Raw genomic sequence first — 19,334 nt, forward strand, 5'->3', positions numbered from 1 at the left:
TTTTGATTTCCCATAACCGAATGGGATTGTTTTACTTTTAAATGAAACCAAAAACTATCACTGCACTGCTAAAAAAGCTTGTATATATATATATATATACACACACACACACACACACACACATATATATTTCAGAACTATCTTTTCATATTACAGTTCTGTAGTTTCATGAAAGTCACCTTCATGTTTTGAGTGTCAAAACATACAACACCCTTTTCCTGTATATTTCATAAAAGATAAGAGTACATGGGGGTAGGTGATTCTGAAAGTCTGATTTTATTTTGCAAATGTCAGCAGTGCCTTTCTATAAAATGATGAAAGTTCAATGGTGTTGAAAATCTTAGAGCAGCTATTAATGTGACAATTAGCAATATCTCAACAATTAATTCAACAACAAGGTAGTTAGTATAAAATATCTTAGAATCTGTTTAATGTACCTTTGTTCTACTTATTTCATCTTGTATTTTATGGGAGGAAAATGAACTTCTCTTTTATAATGCTATTAAAACACATTTGCCTGTTCATACATATCAATAGTAATTAAATTATAAAAAAAAATCCATGCAGTTTTAGAGCAAAGCTTCAAGTTACAGAAAATTTATACAAATAAAAAAAACACTATTAAAGCATTATGTTGTATGTCTATACATGTATAAAATAAAAGCAAACAAAGTTTGCATAAACGGCATCACTGAACTAGATCTCGTATTTTGAGTCTCACAATGAGTTGTCCTACTCATCCAGTTAAATAAGTAGCATTTTCTCAGAAGAAGCATACTGCTATTTATTCTCAATTGAGTGCCACCACCCAAATGGCACTGTTTAGGAGACTATAACAAGGAAGTAAATAAGAACAATTTAGTAAATGATACAAATAATTCTTAACTGCTCAAAATTGTAAGTGGTGACAAAAAGGATTAGTAACAAACAGGGCTTTCAAAAAAAGAAATTTAACTGCTTATAATTATTGAAATATACTACTTACAATAAATATTTTTGGTATTCAAAACACTGAACAATTTGTGATTTTTGTGGAAATTTCTCAGACATGTATAGAAATGACCCACATATGGTGGCAGAATAAAAAGTAACTACCAAAAAGCATCACTAGCAACAAACTACAATAGTTATACACTGTGCACAGTGGAAGTGTTAAAGGATGCTAAATGATCCATAATGAAAAATTCAAATTATTAATTTAATGGTACCAGAGCTGGTTACTCATACTTGTATGTGTATTTTAGAGAGAGAGAGAGATAGAGAGATAATCTTTATTACCCTTCACGGCCATAAAGCCAGGGGCTTACAGTTTCCCAAACTTCCGGGAAAATTGAACAATTATTTACAAAAAGGTAATTTTACAAAGAAAACATATTATAATACAAAGGAGAGAACTCCTTACGAGAGTTAAATCTGATTGAGCTGACTTAACATCGAGATAAGAGCACCAGCTCAATCAGACAGGAACAGATGCAAGGTACACATCAGTCATTGCTCATTAGTCCTACTAGTCATAATTTTTTTCCGGAAAGTCCGGTCAGCAGCGAATTTGTTTAGGTCGGCGTCCAGTGCCTGGGTTTGCTTGAGCATCTGCTGAGGAAGGAACCTGTCCGAGAGATGGAGTCGCGCTGAATGCGAGTAGAGCTCGGCCCTAAGGGCAGCAGGGGGGATCCTCCAGCCACAGGTATCCCAGAATGAAGGTGTTGCCATTATGCCTGTTATCATCTTGACTGTTGCTAGGAGGCGTTGGTCGTCGACTAAGGTGGGAAGCCGTGGAATTCTGAGAGAGTTGGCAAGCTGCGTGGTACGAATCAGAGCTGGAAGGTTGTGCTTCCTGTTGGCCCACTTTAGGAGCCAGAATTCTGTGGCAAAGGGTGGTTTCTTTATTGACGGTGCCGCTGACGCCCAAATTTCAGCAGCATAGAGTAAAGGTGGAAAGATAACTGTTCTTATGTACCTCACGGTTATCTTTTTATCTGTGATATGAAGGAGATGTTGTTTTGCTATCCACCAGAGTCTTGAAGCACGTGTGAGGAGCATGTCCATGTGGGCGTTGAATCGAAGTTTTGGGTCGAATACAACGCCCAGATCACGATGGCTGGACACAATTGGGATGAGGGTGTTGCCGACCGAAGGCTGGAGAGAAGAAGGAGTTTGCTTCAATGAATACACCATGAATTCCGACTTAGCAGGATTGATCTTGAGCCCAAACTGGCAGAGGTAAGATGTGATTGTGGTGAGAGTGTTGTTAATTTCCACTTTTACCAGATCTAGGTCTTGACCGGGGATGATGGGAGTGAATATCTTGATATCGTCCGCATAGCTCAGTAGACATCGAGAATGTGCAACCAGTGGGAAGATAATGGATGAAAACAGAAGGCCCGAAAGGACCCCTCCTTGTGGGACTCCTGCGGTGACGGATCTAGTAAGGGTGCGATCTCCTGTATGAAGCTTTATAACTCTGTTATTCAGAAGAGAGGAGAGAAAGCATAATATGTTCCCTGTGATCTGGAAGTGGCATTCCAGGAGAGTGAGAAGTTGGTTTACTTGGACGGCATCAAATGCAGCCTCAATGTCTAAGTAAGTCACAGCTAGTTCCTGTCTATTCTCCAATGCTGACAAGATAGTATTCGTGGTGGCTAGCAGATTGGTGATCGTTGATCTGTTTGGAAGGGAGTAGTGAATTTGGGCTGGATTACTGGGCAAGATCTGCTTAGTGAGGATAGGGAGTAAGGCCTTCTCCAGGAGCTTCAGCAGGCTGGAGGAGTTGGAGATGGGTCGGAAGTGTTTAGGTTTCGATGGCGACTGAACTTTGGCTAAAGGTTTGATGAGATAGTTTTTCCACTGCTGTGGGAAAATTTTGTTCGAGAGTAACTGGTTGAAGATAATTAAAAGTGGCTGAATAATGTACGGACTTAGGCATTTGAGCATGAATTGGGGAACTCCATCATCACCGGTGGTTGACGAGGCAGGCAGAGAATTGATGGCTACGATCAGCTGTTGTTTTGTAATCTGAATGTTGTTCAACACTTCTTGCTGGATGGGCTCTGTTAGTAGAGCTAGATCTAAGTTTGGCATAGGATTACGGTTAAATCTTGTGACAAAATCGAGCCACAATTCAGGATCAAGTTGTAAAGGAAGATGAGGGTTCACTTTCTTGTATGGAATTTTTCCTTTAGCCAGCTCACGGTTAACGTATAATTTGATTGCCTCAGATTTCAGGCGATTAAATTGAGTCCGTGCCCTTGAATAAACGATAAGATCATTGACATTTTGCGACTGTTTCCATGTGCGATGGAGCTGTTGCTTCAGCTGGAAACTCATTTTGAGTTCAGAATTCCACCAAAGTCTTGTATATGGACTGATTGTGATTTTTTTAGAGGCAGCATATTTGGCAACCGTGTTGATCCAGTTTGTGAGAATGTTCACAGCTAGTTCTGGGTCACAAGTCTAATTTTCAAATTAAAGTCCAGAACAATATCTGTGCCATGTACTTTTGATGTGGCAATAACCGCATTTCCTTCCGTCCTGTAAAGAAATTCGCCGCATCGCCACCATTACAGCATCTGCGTTTCCGCTTCTGTGGCCAAGATCGTCTGCTCCATTCAACAGGCTTTGATTGGACAAAATTGTAAACAAATTTACAGATAAGGCACACTCGTGTTTTGATAACATCGAGAACTGCTCATTCCTAAAATTTCCTGCGCAGTTATTATAATAATAATAATAATAAACAGATGTCCTTTGCATTGGAAAATTGCCAAAATATTGCTAATAGCACGCATAATTACGATAATACTTTGGTGTTACAAAATTTCACAGATGTAGCATATTCTATTTTATATAGATAGAGAATTTTGTCTGTAGAAGTGTGTTCACAGGCCAATTTGCATGTCATGCAGGCTGAAAAACCCAGAATAACTCAGACGGGACACTACTTCCTCCACCTAAGACCAACTAAAGAGAACTTTAGAAATTCCTCTTTCATCAACAGGAATTAAAACCCAGACCTTTTCGAACAAGTGGCAGACAGCAAGGTCTGCTGCTTGTTTCTTATGGTAAATTGTGCTTTACTTAAAAAACTGTGTCCACTTTCTTCAGACTATTTTATGTTGAATAAAATTTTCTGGTGAATGATGTAGTTGTTCTCCCAAGAAATGTTCAATCTTATTTGTATTTTCCTGTCATGTAGCTAGGCAATTTGAGATACAATCCAGTAAATAACATTATCCTGCCAAAGTCTTTAGTCTACAGATGGAGCAGAGATTATATCCCAGAAAGTCTATATTGTAGAATTACAAGATAGGGAAAATGCATCTAGCAGCTAATAGTTATGCTATAAATTTTGTTTGTGTGACTACAGAAATGAATTCTGTTAGCTGTGAACACTGCACATGCTGACTGATAAGGATATAGTAGTATCATCTTAGCAGGTCATTCTTAATTCTGAGTACTTCTTTTTTCCCTTTTTTTTTTTTTTCTGTTAAAGGCATTGCTATGAGATATGTCTCTATTTTTCAGAACTCTTATTGTTATGTTGGTTTGTGGACTCAGAAGCGTAGGGAAATTGACATTATGGCTTTCCTGCAAACAAACATGAATAAACTACAAATCTGGATCCAGAGTGGTGGACATCTAAGAACAAATATACTATGACTGTTTTCCTCTACAGCTGCAAATATCTCTGCTGCAGTTTTAGGTACAAAAAAATGAACAGGAGCTGTATCCCAAAAGAGTAGTACATCTTGGGTAAAATGAAGAATATTCTGACAATATCTAATTAATCTTTTTAACCAGCATATACAATACAGCATTCCCAGAATGTTGTATATAGACAGAATCTTACAATCAGAACAGAAAGAAAAATTCTTTAGGACAGGCATTCCATACTGTCTGCAATCAAGAAATCATTTTGCACATCCCATAATTCCATAACGTACCATATGTACAGATCCCAAGACACAGCCACTGCTCATACATTAAGGTAAAGATTGCCACTAAGAGACCTTGACAATAATGTTAAATATAGGATAGACTGTCAAACTGTCACATGCACAGGTAAAAAAAAAACACAAGGAAGAAGACTGAAAGACAAAACAGCAAGGCATATCATAATCATCCATAACATGGTTTATCAAAAGTCAGTGACAAGAGGGCATATTTGAGTCAAATACCACCGAGAAACCTATTCCCAAAAATAAGACTCAAGAAGTGATATAGAAGATCAATATAATATAACTTATCAATAGAAATGGGATGGGATATATCAATTAAGCAAATAAGAAGCAAATACACCAAGCCAAAACATTATGATCAGCGAGTCGAGTCGTTATGCAAATCGAAGCAACTGCAGATGAACTATGGAGCAGGTTGGGGCACAGTATAAAAAACATCTGATACTGAGCTCCATTAATCAGTATTACTCTTGTTCTTCAGATGGAAAAGGCAACGGACTTAAGCGAGTTTGACAAAGGCCAAACTGTAATGGCCAGACGACTGGGTCAGAGCATATCCGAAACGGAACGGTTGGTGGGGTGCTCATCGTTGGCTGTGGTTAGTACCTACCGAAAGTGATCCGAGGAGGGGGAACTCACAAACCGCTGGTGAGGTGTTGGATGACCACAGCTCATTGATGCTCGAGGTGAGCAAAGGCTCTCCCGGATGACACTTGGCAACAGAAGGGAGACTGTGGTGCAACTCGCCGGTAATTGGAATGCTGGTGACAGGAGATGTAATGTGTTGTGACATTACATTGAACCCTGCTGAGAATGGAGCTGCGTAGCCGCAGGCTGCTCCAAGTACCCATGCTAACCATGGTTCACCCGCGACAGCACCTAATGGGCACACGAGCATTGAAACTGGACCCCGAGTGATTGGAAGGTCATCTGGTCCAATAAATCAAGTTTCCTGTTGCAGAATTTGGAAGGGGAATACATATGCATAGTTTACCTGGGGAAGTGATGGTGCCTGGATGCACCATGATTTTTCTCTTTTCTTTCGTCATTTTTCTGTCGATATTTAAAATCCACTGTTCAAAATTTCACCGTCTCCAAGAATTTTTGTTATAGTACAACTCTAACGACTTTACTCCTTTGAAACATTGTTTACTTTTGCATATTACCAAAAACTTCAGTTTTTCATTACCAGCCATATTTGCTCCAACCAAGACTGCAATTCTCTCCTTACTATTTTTACCAACTAAACATTTATCACTTTTAAAAGTCAGTGTCTTGTTCCGCAGACATTTAAAAAATAGACCTGTTTCATCGATATTGAATGTGTCTTTGGGCTCGTAGTTCTCCATAAGCTTGCTTTCTTGCATCATATGCCTCTGCTAATACTAATAATGTATGTGGGTGGTCATTCTTAACTGGTCAATAAATTACTGCTGTAAAAGAAAAAGCACACGAACTAACAACTGCTCGATTCTTTTGGCACAGTGATTGAACTCTAGGCTATTAGCAGCAATGCTTTGTTTTTGTTTATAGCTTGGTATGCAATTTTGTTTTTTATTTGTGTTGAGGTTTCTTTATGTACATGAAATAAACTTTTGATAACACTGAGGTTTGTTCTGATTTACAGCTTAGCCCAAAAGCCTGCAAGAGCAGGTCATGGGGTTTTGTCAATGACATACAGGAATTTTGCTAGAAGGGAAAAGGCGGTGATTGTCCCTTTGTATAAGGCAATGGTCAGGCCTCATCTTGAGTACTGCATACAGGTCTAGAGGCCTCATTTTAGGAAGGATGTAGATTTGCTTGAGCATGTACTGAGAAGGGCAACAAGATTGGCAAGGGGAATGAAGGGATCCTCCTACCAAGAGAGGCTTAAGTTTTGCAAATTGCAGCAGCTGGGGACTAGGCACCTGCGAGGTGATCTGATTGAGGTGTATAGGCCTTGAATGGGTTGAGCACGCTGAATTCTGATGAGATTCTTCCAATTGTTCAGATTATGAACCTAAGGGGGCATAAATTCAAATTGAGGAAAGACAGCTGTAGAATAGATGTGTGGAAATTTGTCTTTAGCCAGAGGGTGGCTAATTGCTGGAACAAACTTCCATCTTTTGTTGTGGAAGTTGATAGGTTAAATAAATTCAAGGAGGAACTGGACAAACATTTAGAGGGAATGGTTGTGTGAATTTTTTTTTTTTTTTTGGCTGATGCAACATAATCTCATACACTTGCTTTCTTGCATCACATGCCACTATTACTATTTACAAATTTTTGGGAATGTTATTTTTTCTCAATATTCTGAAAATTATAGTACATGAAATGCATTTGTTCTCAAATATTGATGAAGCAAACATGTTAAGAAATACTACAGATATTTCACTCATTTTCTTTGGTAGTGAAGTGTTCAAACTCTAAACCACTTTAACTATGTATTGAGTATTACAGAAACAGAGAACTGTATTGTTACACTTTTTCTTCCAACCTTGATGTTGATTCCTGAAAAAGTTAAGATTAGTGGTATACAATAATATTGGCTAAGTTTAAAGTACAATTACATAATGCTTTATATACACTGAGTGATCACTGAATTATGACCACCCCTATGAAAATTGAATGCGACCCGTTGACCACGTGAGGTACAAGAGTGTGGAGTTAATCGACCTACGTAGCACAGATAAGGTGTCAGTGGTTCAGTAGGTAGTAAAATTCTGAGCAAGATGGGCAAAAGGAAGGACTTATCAGACTTTGATAAATGACAGTTGTGGGTGCTCGACGAGCTGGTGCCTCGATTTCTCAAATGGCTGAACTGGTGGGGTGTTTTAGAGCTGCCGTAGTTAAAGTGTACCAGAACTGGCATCAAAATGGTCAAACAATGACCCGATGGCAAAACTGCAAAGGTCAGCGAAAGGTTGATGTTAGAGGTGAGTGCCAGGTCCAATGACTAATACAGGTGAACAGGCGCAGCACTATTGAAGAGTTGACTACTCGATACAAATGGGCCAACCCGGAAAGATAGCTTGCATGACCATGCGTCGTACGCTCGCACGTATGGGCTATACCAGCAGATGATCCCTACGGCATCCTCTCCTAACCAAGGTTCATCGGCGTAGACCCGCCTGGTGCGAGAGCATGCAAGTTGGACGTTAGAAGACTGAAAGAAGGTGTGCTGGTCGGATGAGTCACGTTATTTACTCCACACCATGGATGGTCGTGTACGGATTTGGTGTTAGCAACATGAGGCTCTTGATCCATCATGCATGGTATCAAAAGTACAGGCCAGTGGAGGCAGTTGTATGGTGTGGGCATGTTTCACTGGTAGGAACTTGGACCCCTGGTGCATGTGGAACAACATATCAGTGGTGTCCGCTATTGTCAACTGCTTGCTGACTGTGTACACCCAGTTATGTTACACTTTTTCCTGAATGCTAATGGTGTCTTGCAAAATGGCAATGCACTGAGCCATCGGGCACTTGCTGTGCGGGAATGGTTTGAGGAACACAGTTCTGACTTCCAGCATATAGATTGGCCTCCGAATTTCCCCCGATATCAATCCCACAGAACACTTGTGGGACACTATGGAAAGGCATATCAGGCGTCTGGATACACCAATCACCTTCATACCTGCATTGATGACTGCATTACACACAGCTTGGTTGGCCATACCTCCCGAATGCTTCTGACATCTTGTTGAATCAATGCCACGTTGGATAGCTGCTGTACTGAGGGCAAAAGGAGGACCTACGAAGTATTAGATAGGTGATCATAATTCAGTAATCACTGTGTATTTTATACCTATGTGTTGCCCTGTAGTTTTCCTTCAGTATTTATATATATACTGAAGTATTTATATACTTCAGTATTAAGTATGATTTTTAGATGAATGTATATTATGGGAATTGTGTGAGATCACATGAATTGTTCAGTTGCATTACAGGTGGATTAAGCTGATGTAGTGCTGACTAATGATATGTGTACCTAAAGACATAATTTAGTAGCAACATATTTGTCTGTATAGGCTTAGCCTATAGCATTACATAGGCTTTATTTACCTGTAATAAAAACTGGGCAATTCATCTGATCTCACATAAATTCCCATACTACGGGAATTAGCATTAGTAGAGACATATGATGCAAGAAAGCAAGCTTATACAGCATCAGCCAAAAAAAAAAAAAAAAAATGGGACTAGATCACTTGTTGGGGTTATGCTGGAGGGATGTTTTGCAGCATCATCTGCGCATTCATTTCCGAAATACCACTGTGGCCTGGGATCCAAGATTTTTAATCATTGATTAACATTTAACGTGGGAATGTTATTCTTGAGGGTTACCTGTCAAATGATCCACAACTACTTCTGGATTAAGGGTGATGCAACATGAGCATTCAAAGCATCACATATATATATATATACACGTCCATAGGAACACAGTGTGAAACTAGATGTGTCAGAAACATGCTTTCTGACAAAAACTGAACAACATGGGCATTTTTGTCAGTCACAAAACTTTCATTCAGATCAGTTGTGTCAGCACTCTGATCAATTTTAAAAATAAAATCACAAAAGAGAAATCATCAGTGATAGGTCCATCCAATACTTAGCAGCATTAACTACTTTTATTCCCATATAAATTTCAATGAACAGAAAAGTATCCCAAAAAAGACTTTTGATATTACCATACATGAATATGAAGTTGAGTTCTTGGCACTTATGAGAAAATAGTGAAAACAGATATCACTTTTGTTTACTATCTCCTGTAACTACAACTGAAGAGGGATTATGAAACACATCCAGCATGCGACACAATTCAAACCCAGACCTCTCCAAACGAGTGACACATATATATACTACCACTGGCTGTATACATTCAACAAATACATCTATACTACTTTGTGGGTTCTCAACTATTTAACATGCTTGAGGAGGGTCAGTTTATGAGCCATTCAGGATCTCGCTACCATACAGCTTTGTGCTTTTTTTATTTTATTGAAATAATGTCTATATGAAATACAAAATGACATACAAAAAAGAAAATCCACAATTTTGTGGTCACTTAAATTTTTTCAGTAAACATTGTAACCACTTGATACAACAGCACTTGTCTAGTTCCAAAAAATATGTCAGTGTGCACAGTAGAACATCACATGAAGCATTCTACCCACACACACTGAAATAAATGCCATTCAATGTAAGACTGCTGCATAGAAATATGCTGGTTACATACCAGCATGTACGATGCCACATGTTATGTGCAGAATTTTGAATGCTCGAGTAGCATTACATTAAGATAGGTAATACAATTCTGCCAACTGAAAAAAGCAACACTGAGACATTGTATCTTAGGACGATGTAATTTTGTATATAGGCTACTTTGGCACCTGCCAAGGTACAGACCTTTCTCATCACATGAGCTGAAAAAAAATCATTTTTCTCTTTGTAACTAATCCTATACTATTTTCTCTTTCAAATGATTCATATGTGAAAAGGCTGCACTTAATCCATTTCACATTTGAATCAGTCCTTTTGTTTGTACTAGTTTTCTTTCCTGTATATGCCTATCTTGGTATACTAAGTGATATTGTTTCTTTTTCTTTCTTTGTTCCAAAGTATCAAAAGCCAGTGCCATTCAATTCAGCATTAACGAGATAACAGTGTAATCTCATGATTACACTGTTATCCCATAAATAATTCATTCTTATAAAAAATATAATGGTAAGATACAGGCAAATTAAAGATATTAATCTAAGTAAAATCGCACAACTGTTATTGCATATTGTAATAGTCCTATGTTAACTGCTAAAATCCTAACACTTGCTTACATCAATGTGTTATCACTTTGATAAAAATATTTCTGATCAAATGATTAAAATATCAAATCACTTAAATATTTATATGTCGTTTAATGAGCAGTAATTTATTAACTAAAGGGGGAAACATTTTCTAAGCTCTCTGCTCTACACTCAATTCAGTTAGTATCAATCCTACTGCAAAATACAATTTGAAACATCTGTAAAGTAAAAAAAATTGTATCAAAATTTACAAAACTAAAATTTGTATATTATTCTAAAATATACAATACAGCCAAGTAAATGAACTTGGACAATGTGGAATGCTTGATCTTTTTAAAGTAGTAATAAAATAGTTCTATATACATAAATAATATCATAAAACTTATTTCAAACATCATGTTGAGTATAAAGTGTCTCTCATTCACAATATCATCCATGTGTATCTGAATGAAAAAGAATATAAACAAAGGATAGTGATAATACTTACCCTGAGTGTCTGAGGCTTCTATTGGTCTTCCTGCAATAAGGTCATCTTTGTCATGCTGAGAAGGAGCTACTTCACTCCTACTCAAGTTACCCAGTCTGTATGTAACCAATAAATTACATAAATTAGAAAAAAATTCTCCAGTAGGAAACGATATAATAAATAAAAAAAAAAAAAAATAGATACCTGTATTTTATTATTTTTTTTAATGGGACATTAAATTATAAAATAAATTACAAAACATATAAGTGAGACACATACAACACCTGATGCAGAAACATGGGAAATCAAATTGATGCTCTAATGGAAACATGCAGTCCTCAAACATCTGTCACGAGATCAAGTTATATTAAATCTATTTAAAAATAATGGTGTTAGTTAGCCCAACCAACACAATTGTGTTAGTTGCTATAATCTAGGATGACAAAAAGTCGTTTTTGAGTACTTTCCTCTTCACCTGACAAAGATGAAATGCCAAGTAGTTCCCCCTTTTTTCCTTTCTTTTGCACCATTTTCTTTATAAGATAGAGATGAAGATTTTATTAATATACTGCACAAGCAATTCATAACAGATACTTGTTTCCAATTTTATTAGATGATGGTCAAGTTTACTGCACAATAGGAAATAACTGTTGACACAGTTCATAATAAAACTTGTAAAATATCAATCTGTAACATTCGGTTTTTCACTGGGCCATTTTAATGCATGGGTGCACCCAGCAGACGCTGGGGGCCTCACTTGTTGATCTTAAATAATTTTTTTAAAAGACCCTCTGTCCCATATGTTATGTTGCTGTCGAAAGCACCGCAAACACGGAACATAATGATATATGAATAATGTTTTTGGCTTTCTTTAAATAGTTTAAAGTGCGAAATTATTAATATTTAAAAAAATAATTAACAGATTTAATTTTCACTTATGATTATAAATTAATAATATATATATAATTATATTATATATATATATATATATATTATAATGTTAGGAATGCGACTAAGAGAGACCCAGAAACAAAAAAAATTAAAACAAAATTTAAACTGAATAGGGGCCACATTTGGAAATTTGCCGGGGAGGGGGGGGGGAGAGTTCATAAAATGGCCCTGGTTTTACAAGGTGTATTATACGGATAACATTTCAGGTTAAAAGCATTTAAAGAAAGAAAAAAAGGGATTCATAATTCGATGTCTATTCCCAACACACATACCTGTAATACACAACAGCAATGCAAGTCAAAGAGTATAGAGTCGTATGCGATGGTCTCTGTACACATCTTAAAAAACATACATGGCAGTCATGTTTGTGATTTGCATGGGGACTATGCAGTCTCACATTTGCATCCAGTTTCATATATTTTTAAAATCTGGTCACTGTTATAACTGCCCCCTCCTTCAGGTTCTTGTGCATATGTGTATAGCATCTATTATCTTCACCATGTCTGTCCAGCCACACATAACAACTTGACTTCAAACAGACAAATTTTCGTGAAATTTTACATCCGACTCTTATTGAAAATTTTGTTGTGCTATTCCAAATTTCCTTAAAATCTGGCAGTCATTATTATTATTTTTTTTTCATAAGTATCTCACATGCTATCCATATACTATATAATATAGATGAAGCACTGCATATTGTTTGTTGCCATGTTCTGACTGGAAGAACAAATGAGCAATACAGTGGATGTGCAGAAACAACTTTTTCAGTGTAAGCAGTGCATATATGCAAATCATTGCTTTTAAAGAGTTTTTTGTTATCAGTTTACTAAAAAAATTAATAAATATATAAAAATTAATTATTTCTATTTGTTTATAATATTAATCACAGCAAAAACAAGAAATGTGTTATATTTCAATTGTTATTAAAATGCAGAAGGAAATAAGTAAAGCACAAATGTTAACTGCTTACTACAATCTGATATGTTACTTTGCTATATCTTACTACAATGTTTATATTCAGACATGACCACTAAGTCAGAGGAGTATACAATTAATTATTCTGACAATGAATACAAATCATTAATCATATTTAGCCATCACACATGATTGAACCATAGTCCCTTCAAAAGTGTGCATTACTACAATCACATGCTTGACCACTCAGCTATGCCATATTGTTATTTCTTGATTTCATTAAATCACAAAAGATCCATGTAATACATGCCACATTTTAATTTTATTGAAAATCCAGGAGAATAAGTAAAATATTACAAAAAGTTGAGTGAATATTACATTGTGAGACAGAAGTGAAAATCGTTGCTTTTATGTGCAAGTTAACTGGTAATTAATTGTTAATAAGCTATTTGCTTTTTACTTCTATTAATCACAGAAAAATTTTAAAAAATTAAATTTATTTATATGAAAACAATGTCTGAAATGTAATGCACGACATATATTATCTAATTTGCTTTACTTTTTTTTTTATAGTCTCTCTCTCATTTCACTGAGTTATTCCTTCTTCCAAGAATAACTCAGTATTAGGCAAATTTTTTTTGTCAGTTTCCTCTATTGAAAATTCAAGTAGCTCTCCATTCAATAAGGTGAAAATAACCTTGAAGTCGGCAATACCTTATATAATAATTAAATAATAAATAAATCTGCAGCCATTGTCAATCCAAGGCAGGACAGAGGCCTTCTCAACAAACGCCAGGGGCTCACATCTAGTGAGCATGGGCTTGGCACACCCAGGGTCCTGAGCTGGATATCATCATTCTTCTCTTTCTTGGTGATTCCCTTCTACTCTCTCTCTCAGGGTAACTCAAATCTTTTTTTGGCTGGTGCAGCATAAGCCTCAGGCTTCCTTGCACCATATGGCTAATAATAATGATAATGATGATGAAGTCATGTTAAGGGAAAGGTGTGGCAGACCTATAGTCTGCCACACTGGTCCAGTGCAGGTTGGCAGACTAACTGTATTTAGCAGTCAGAGGCTTGAACCCTGGTCTACTCAAAGAGTATGTGCTATTGCACTCCCACTCCTGAGCTAAGGAGTGCCTCAATAATTAATAAAATAATTAAATAAGCAATGTAATTTTATAAAATTTTAAAATTATATAATCTTTATATGTGTTGCTAATGGAGAGATCAAGTGATTTTGTGCAAGGTTGAATATGTTAAAATATTTAATTATTTTTTAGTGAAGTATTTGTTTATATTTTTATATGGCCACTAAGTGACAGGAATTTACAATTAATTATTTTAACAATAAATAAAATCATTTAACAGTCACATGAGCTTGAACCAAAGTCCACTTTTTTTTTTTTTATGAAAACCCCAAATGAGAGGTATTACAACCTATATTACTTAGTATCATGCTTGGGTTGGAGGTTGAGGAGACGAAAGAAGATATTTGTTGACATCAGACTTGAACTTCTGAAGCCTGTAATTTTCAGGAAATACGTAGGAAGGAAGGTTGTTCCAGAAAACGGCAGTTGAATGAACAAACAAAGAAGATGAAAAGTTGGTTCTGTGAGTTTGAAGTTGGACAGTAAATGGATGTTAGCTGGTGGCAGCACGTGTTCAGATTGTTTTGAAAGAGAGAGAGCGGGGATTATAGAAGCCAATTCGGAAGAACGGTGCCTATGGAAATATTTGTAGAAATGGCATGCAGCAGAAACAGTACGTCTATGAGACAGCGAGTGAAGAGACTGTAGAGATGAGTCATTAATTAACCTAACTGCCCTCTTCTGAATGGAATCTAGAAGCCTGAGGGAGGTTTTGGGGGCACCATCCCAGATGTGGGAACACTATTCCATGGTAGGGTAGATTTGCGATTTGTACAGAGTGAACAGCTGTAAGGAAAAGTAATGCCAAGAGCAAAAGAGAAAACCAAGTTTTTTAGATGCAGAGGAAGCAATATTTGTAATGTGCTTGTGCCAAGAGGGATTAGAAGTCAGGGTAATCCCAAAAGAGAGATATCATTTTGCCTAGAAATGAATGTCACCACAGGAGCAGAAGAATACTTTCTGCGAGATATAAGACAAGACTGAGTTTTAGAAGGGTTGAAATCAACTAAGTTGTCTTTGCCCCACCAGAGAATTACCTGAAGATCAGCATTTAAGGAATTGATAGCTCTATCAGCTTCAACTTCTTGAAGTTGAAGCTGATAGAGCAGGACAAGGTTTCTCAAACTGGAAAGTGGAATGCAATGTGCTATCATTGGAAACACTCTGGATAGGATTTCCAGTCAATGGAAGTAGGATATTAATATATGAGAGGAAAAGAGTGGGGGTAAGAACTGAACCTTCGGGAACACCAGCATTAGAAGACAGAGCCATCTACCATCACCCTCAGTGAGCGATCAGAGAGAAAACTAGATAAATTACAAAAAACAGTTGGCGAACCACAAGATGGAATCTTGTTTAGAAGACCTTTATGCCAAACATGATGGAAAGCCATTGAGATGTCAAGAGCAACTGCTTGTGTTTCACCAAACTTTTCCATTGAATTTATACATAAATGGGTAACATAAGCCAGAATATCACCAGTGGATCGACACACAGAATCCATACTGGCAATCATTGATCAGATGGCAAGTTTCTAGGTAGCTTAAGAGTTGCCAGTTAATTGATTTCTCCATTACTCTAGAAAGAGTAGAAGTAATTGCAATGGGATGATAAATGGATGGGAGGGATTTGACACCCTTTTTAGGAACTGGCTGGATATGAGCAAATTTTCAAGAAGGAAAAACACCTTTGGAATAAGAAAGTGAAAAAAAGGTGGCAAAGAACAGGAGCAAGTTCAGGAGCACAGGTTTTGAGAACAAGTGGAGAAATACCATCAGGACCTGGAGCTTTCTGAGCATCAAGTTTTGTCAAAAATCCTTCTGACATCCTTTTGACGGAAGACCACAGGAGGCATTGAATGGAGTGTGTTGGGAATGGTGGGATGTGTTTTACCAAGATTATTAATACATGAGCTAGAAGAAAAATGGGATGCTAGCAGGTCAGCTTTATCCTTGGCTGAAGTGACAACAGAACCATCTAGTTTTGACAGATAGTTCTGAGAGGTGGGAGCAGAGATGGACAAAAGTTGCCGCCAATAGCTTTGGCAAGAGACCAGAATGCTCGGCTAACATTAGGGCAAGAAGGAAGTTTTCTACTCTTAGCCTGTTCAAAATCAATGATAGGGAGTATCAGAATGGACATATACACAAGTAACACCTTTGAGGCAAAAAGAATCATACAACGAATAATTTGTGCAACTGAGATGAGCAGCAGTTGAATCAACTGATAACTGAGATTTTGTCAGAAAAAGTACATGGGGTTTGACAGACTGCAAGTGGAAATAGACATTGCTGAGATTAGAATTGAGACCACGTATATTTGTGAAATGAACTAGGAAGTGTTTGGGAGGTTTAGCTCTTTTCGCAGATAAGCTTACTTTATTAGTTTGGCAATTCATGGTGTATTCAATAGTAAGAAAAGGTGGGGGGGGGGGACATGCTGCATGAAGTAATGAAATTTTTGAATATGGCGTACACATGGTAAGAATATACCCAGATCCTTGATATAAAGTGGCCTCGACAATGCCCCCCGCATACACACTACTCGGACTCCCTCCAGTCACTATCTGGCAGAGTAGAGGTAGCTAGATTATACACTAGCTGATCCGGAAGGAAGCCTCCTAAAGAGTTACCAATAGGTTCGGTCTGGTGTACTAACTAGCAGCCAGCCTGCAAACACCATTTTAGAGCTGTACCCTTGAAATGTAAGGAAGATTGGATCCCTCCATGATGTCCATCATAATCTCAAAAGTCATCAGTCATACTGCATGATGGAAGAGATGGGGAAGGGTTGACCAGAACTTAGCTCTAGAGACTAAACACCACTTCAAGCTTCCAATAAGCAAAGCGGTGGTATTGCACTGGTTGATAAGAGTAATCTATCACCTATCACTGCCTGGTAACACAGAGGAGCGGCATTCCTCCATGTGGTGTGAGTACCATACATTGACCCCTGCTTACGTTGGTTCACACCTTGGTGGTCACCCATAGTGTGCTTGTGCATGGGGGTTATACCCAGGATTACTAACAGTCCCACCATCGTGAAGGTGCAAACAGAGGATTTGGCTGACACAGACCATTTGGACTTCACCGAAATTGGGTCCACTTGACTTGAATGTCACCCGAATATCAGTTTCATCAGCGTTTTAGACTCCCAGGTAGCAAGTGCAGCTTGTCTGGCATACCTGAGAGAATGTCTGTGATAAGCTCAAGGACCAAACTGCTTCCTAAGTGGATTTCTGGATTTCAAGATTACATAAGCCCCCCTCCCAATATAAGTTTTTCCCTAGGAATTTGGAAGTTGGTAAAAATTCAAATTTGACATTAAGTTGAAACAACCTACAAAAGGTGTGTGTGTGTGTGTGTGTGTGTGTGTGTGTGTGTGTGTGTGTGTGTGTGTGTGTGTGTGTGTGTGTGTTTTGTAAAAATGTCTTAATTTTTACTATTAACGTTTGCCTTTGAGGGCTGTTACTTCACCAAGCTACCTTATACTTTTTGTCACTACTATACTCGTAGTGTGATATTCACTCCGTGTATAAGGCTGTTTCTTTTTTTAGCGTATGCCCATTGGTGCTGCGCTAGGGAAAAACAGCAGTTTAAATACTATTCCAGCTTTATGAGTTCGGCTGATTCACAGCAAGAGATTGTTACTTGATTGGATCTGACGAATATCGTGGATGTATTATTTATAAAACTATGAGAAAGTAAATTACTTTCGTCGGAGAAAAGAGAGTAATGACAATTAAGAAACATACTTTAGGTTGAAATCTGAACCTTATAACTACGGGGTGATTGTTGTCTGGAAATTCCTTGTGTTGGGGGAACGGACTTTAGATCTAGTGACTACCGCTGGGCAGTCTGGAAATTTCACCCCATGCAGATGAGAGGTTCCTCTTTCTCCTCATAAGTTCCATTTTCACTGTATCAGGTCTCCAAAATAACAGTCCCTGAGATTTTCATTTCCCCACGAAATTGGTGTTTTGACCAACAGAAGCATTGGAAACTCTAAAAGGGAGGGGGGGGACATATATATATATGCAGATCGGAGACAAAGGGACAGAAGGAGAGGGCAGAAAAGATCGGAGAGAACGGAAAAGGATGGAGAGGACAGAGAGAGACACGGAGAGATACAGAGAGACACAGAAGGAGATAAGGAGACAAAGAGAGTCTTGTCCTGTGCGAAGCACTTCTCTTTTCTTGAGGCTATCTCGTCAAAAACGTCTTGAGAATCTTTTGCTGCTGGCTCCTGTTCCTAGATGCCTGTTCCTGAATATAGCAAAGATTATTCTGGTAAGTCTCACCCTATATTTACGACACGATAGTTTAATAGAATGAAAGTGTCGGACATTCATACCTGACTCTTTATTTAATAGAATCTACTGAGAAACATCCCTCCTCATAGGAACATTCACTAAGATTCACAAGATCCATTTGTATTAATATAACACAAGTTATGACTGTTAAATCTGTAACTTACATATACACCCAAAAACTCACACTGGAGGATGAGTATTGGCTCCGAGAGTACGGGCAGTGCCAATTGAAGACCACATGAAGAACACAGACATATTTGTACACATGTATCATTAGCCTTATAGTATATCATTTTATCCTCTTTGATAAGAAATAGAGCTCTTATATAATCATAAAAAATTATATAACCATATTATTTTACACCTGTTTTGTATGCTAGAAGTAATAAACCATGTTTTGTTTAAACATCTTTGCCTCTTAGCCATTCTCTTCCTACACGTTATCCATAGCACAAGTTTTATAGCATTGTTTGTTTGTTATTTGGTTTTTAGGAGCATTAGCAACTAAGGCCATATTGCTCCGTGAATATGCGGTGGTCATTCCTGACCTTTCTTGCGGCATTCTGAGGTCTAACGTATGGGAGGATTTCAGAATGAAAAACACAATGTCAATTTTGTTGTTGTGAGTCTATTCTCCACGTTTCAGAATACATCTTGAGAACACAAGATTGTTGTCCTAGTATATAAACCACTAGTCAATCATATAAGACATAGGCATTTTCTGGAACATCAATATTAACGAATAAACTTGCCCAAAATCTTGTTATACACATTTCATCTTGAATAATATTAAGAGTTGAATGTC

At 37.5% G+C, this 19,334-nt stretch overlaps 1 protein-coding gene across 1 annotated transcript in view; it reads right to left on the reverse strand.

Moving 5' to 3' along the window:
- Positions 1-19,334, reverse strand: part of RhoGEF2 (Rho guanine nucleotide exchange factor 2) — a 764,869-nt gene that overhangs the window by 686,729 nt on the left and 58,806 nt on the right. Inside the window, exon 2 of the mRNA XM_090384978.1 lies at positions 11,222-11,316. Within this exon, the coding sequence (XP_090241104.1) occupies positions 11,222-11,316 (95 nt within the window). The remainder of the gene's footprint in view (positions 1-11,221; positions 11,317-19,334) is intronic.

Source organism: Mastigoproctus giganteus, chromosome 11, assembly GCF_048544385.1.
Source record: "Mastigoproctus giganteus isolate SK-2022 chromosome 11, ASM4854438v1, whole genome shotgun sequence".
In the NCBI taxonomy this organism is placed as follows: Eukaryota; Metazoa; Arthropoda; class Arachnida; order Uropygi; family Thelyphonidae; genus Mastigoproctus; species Mastigoproctus giganteus.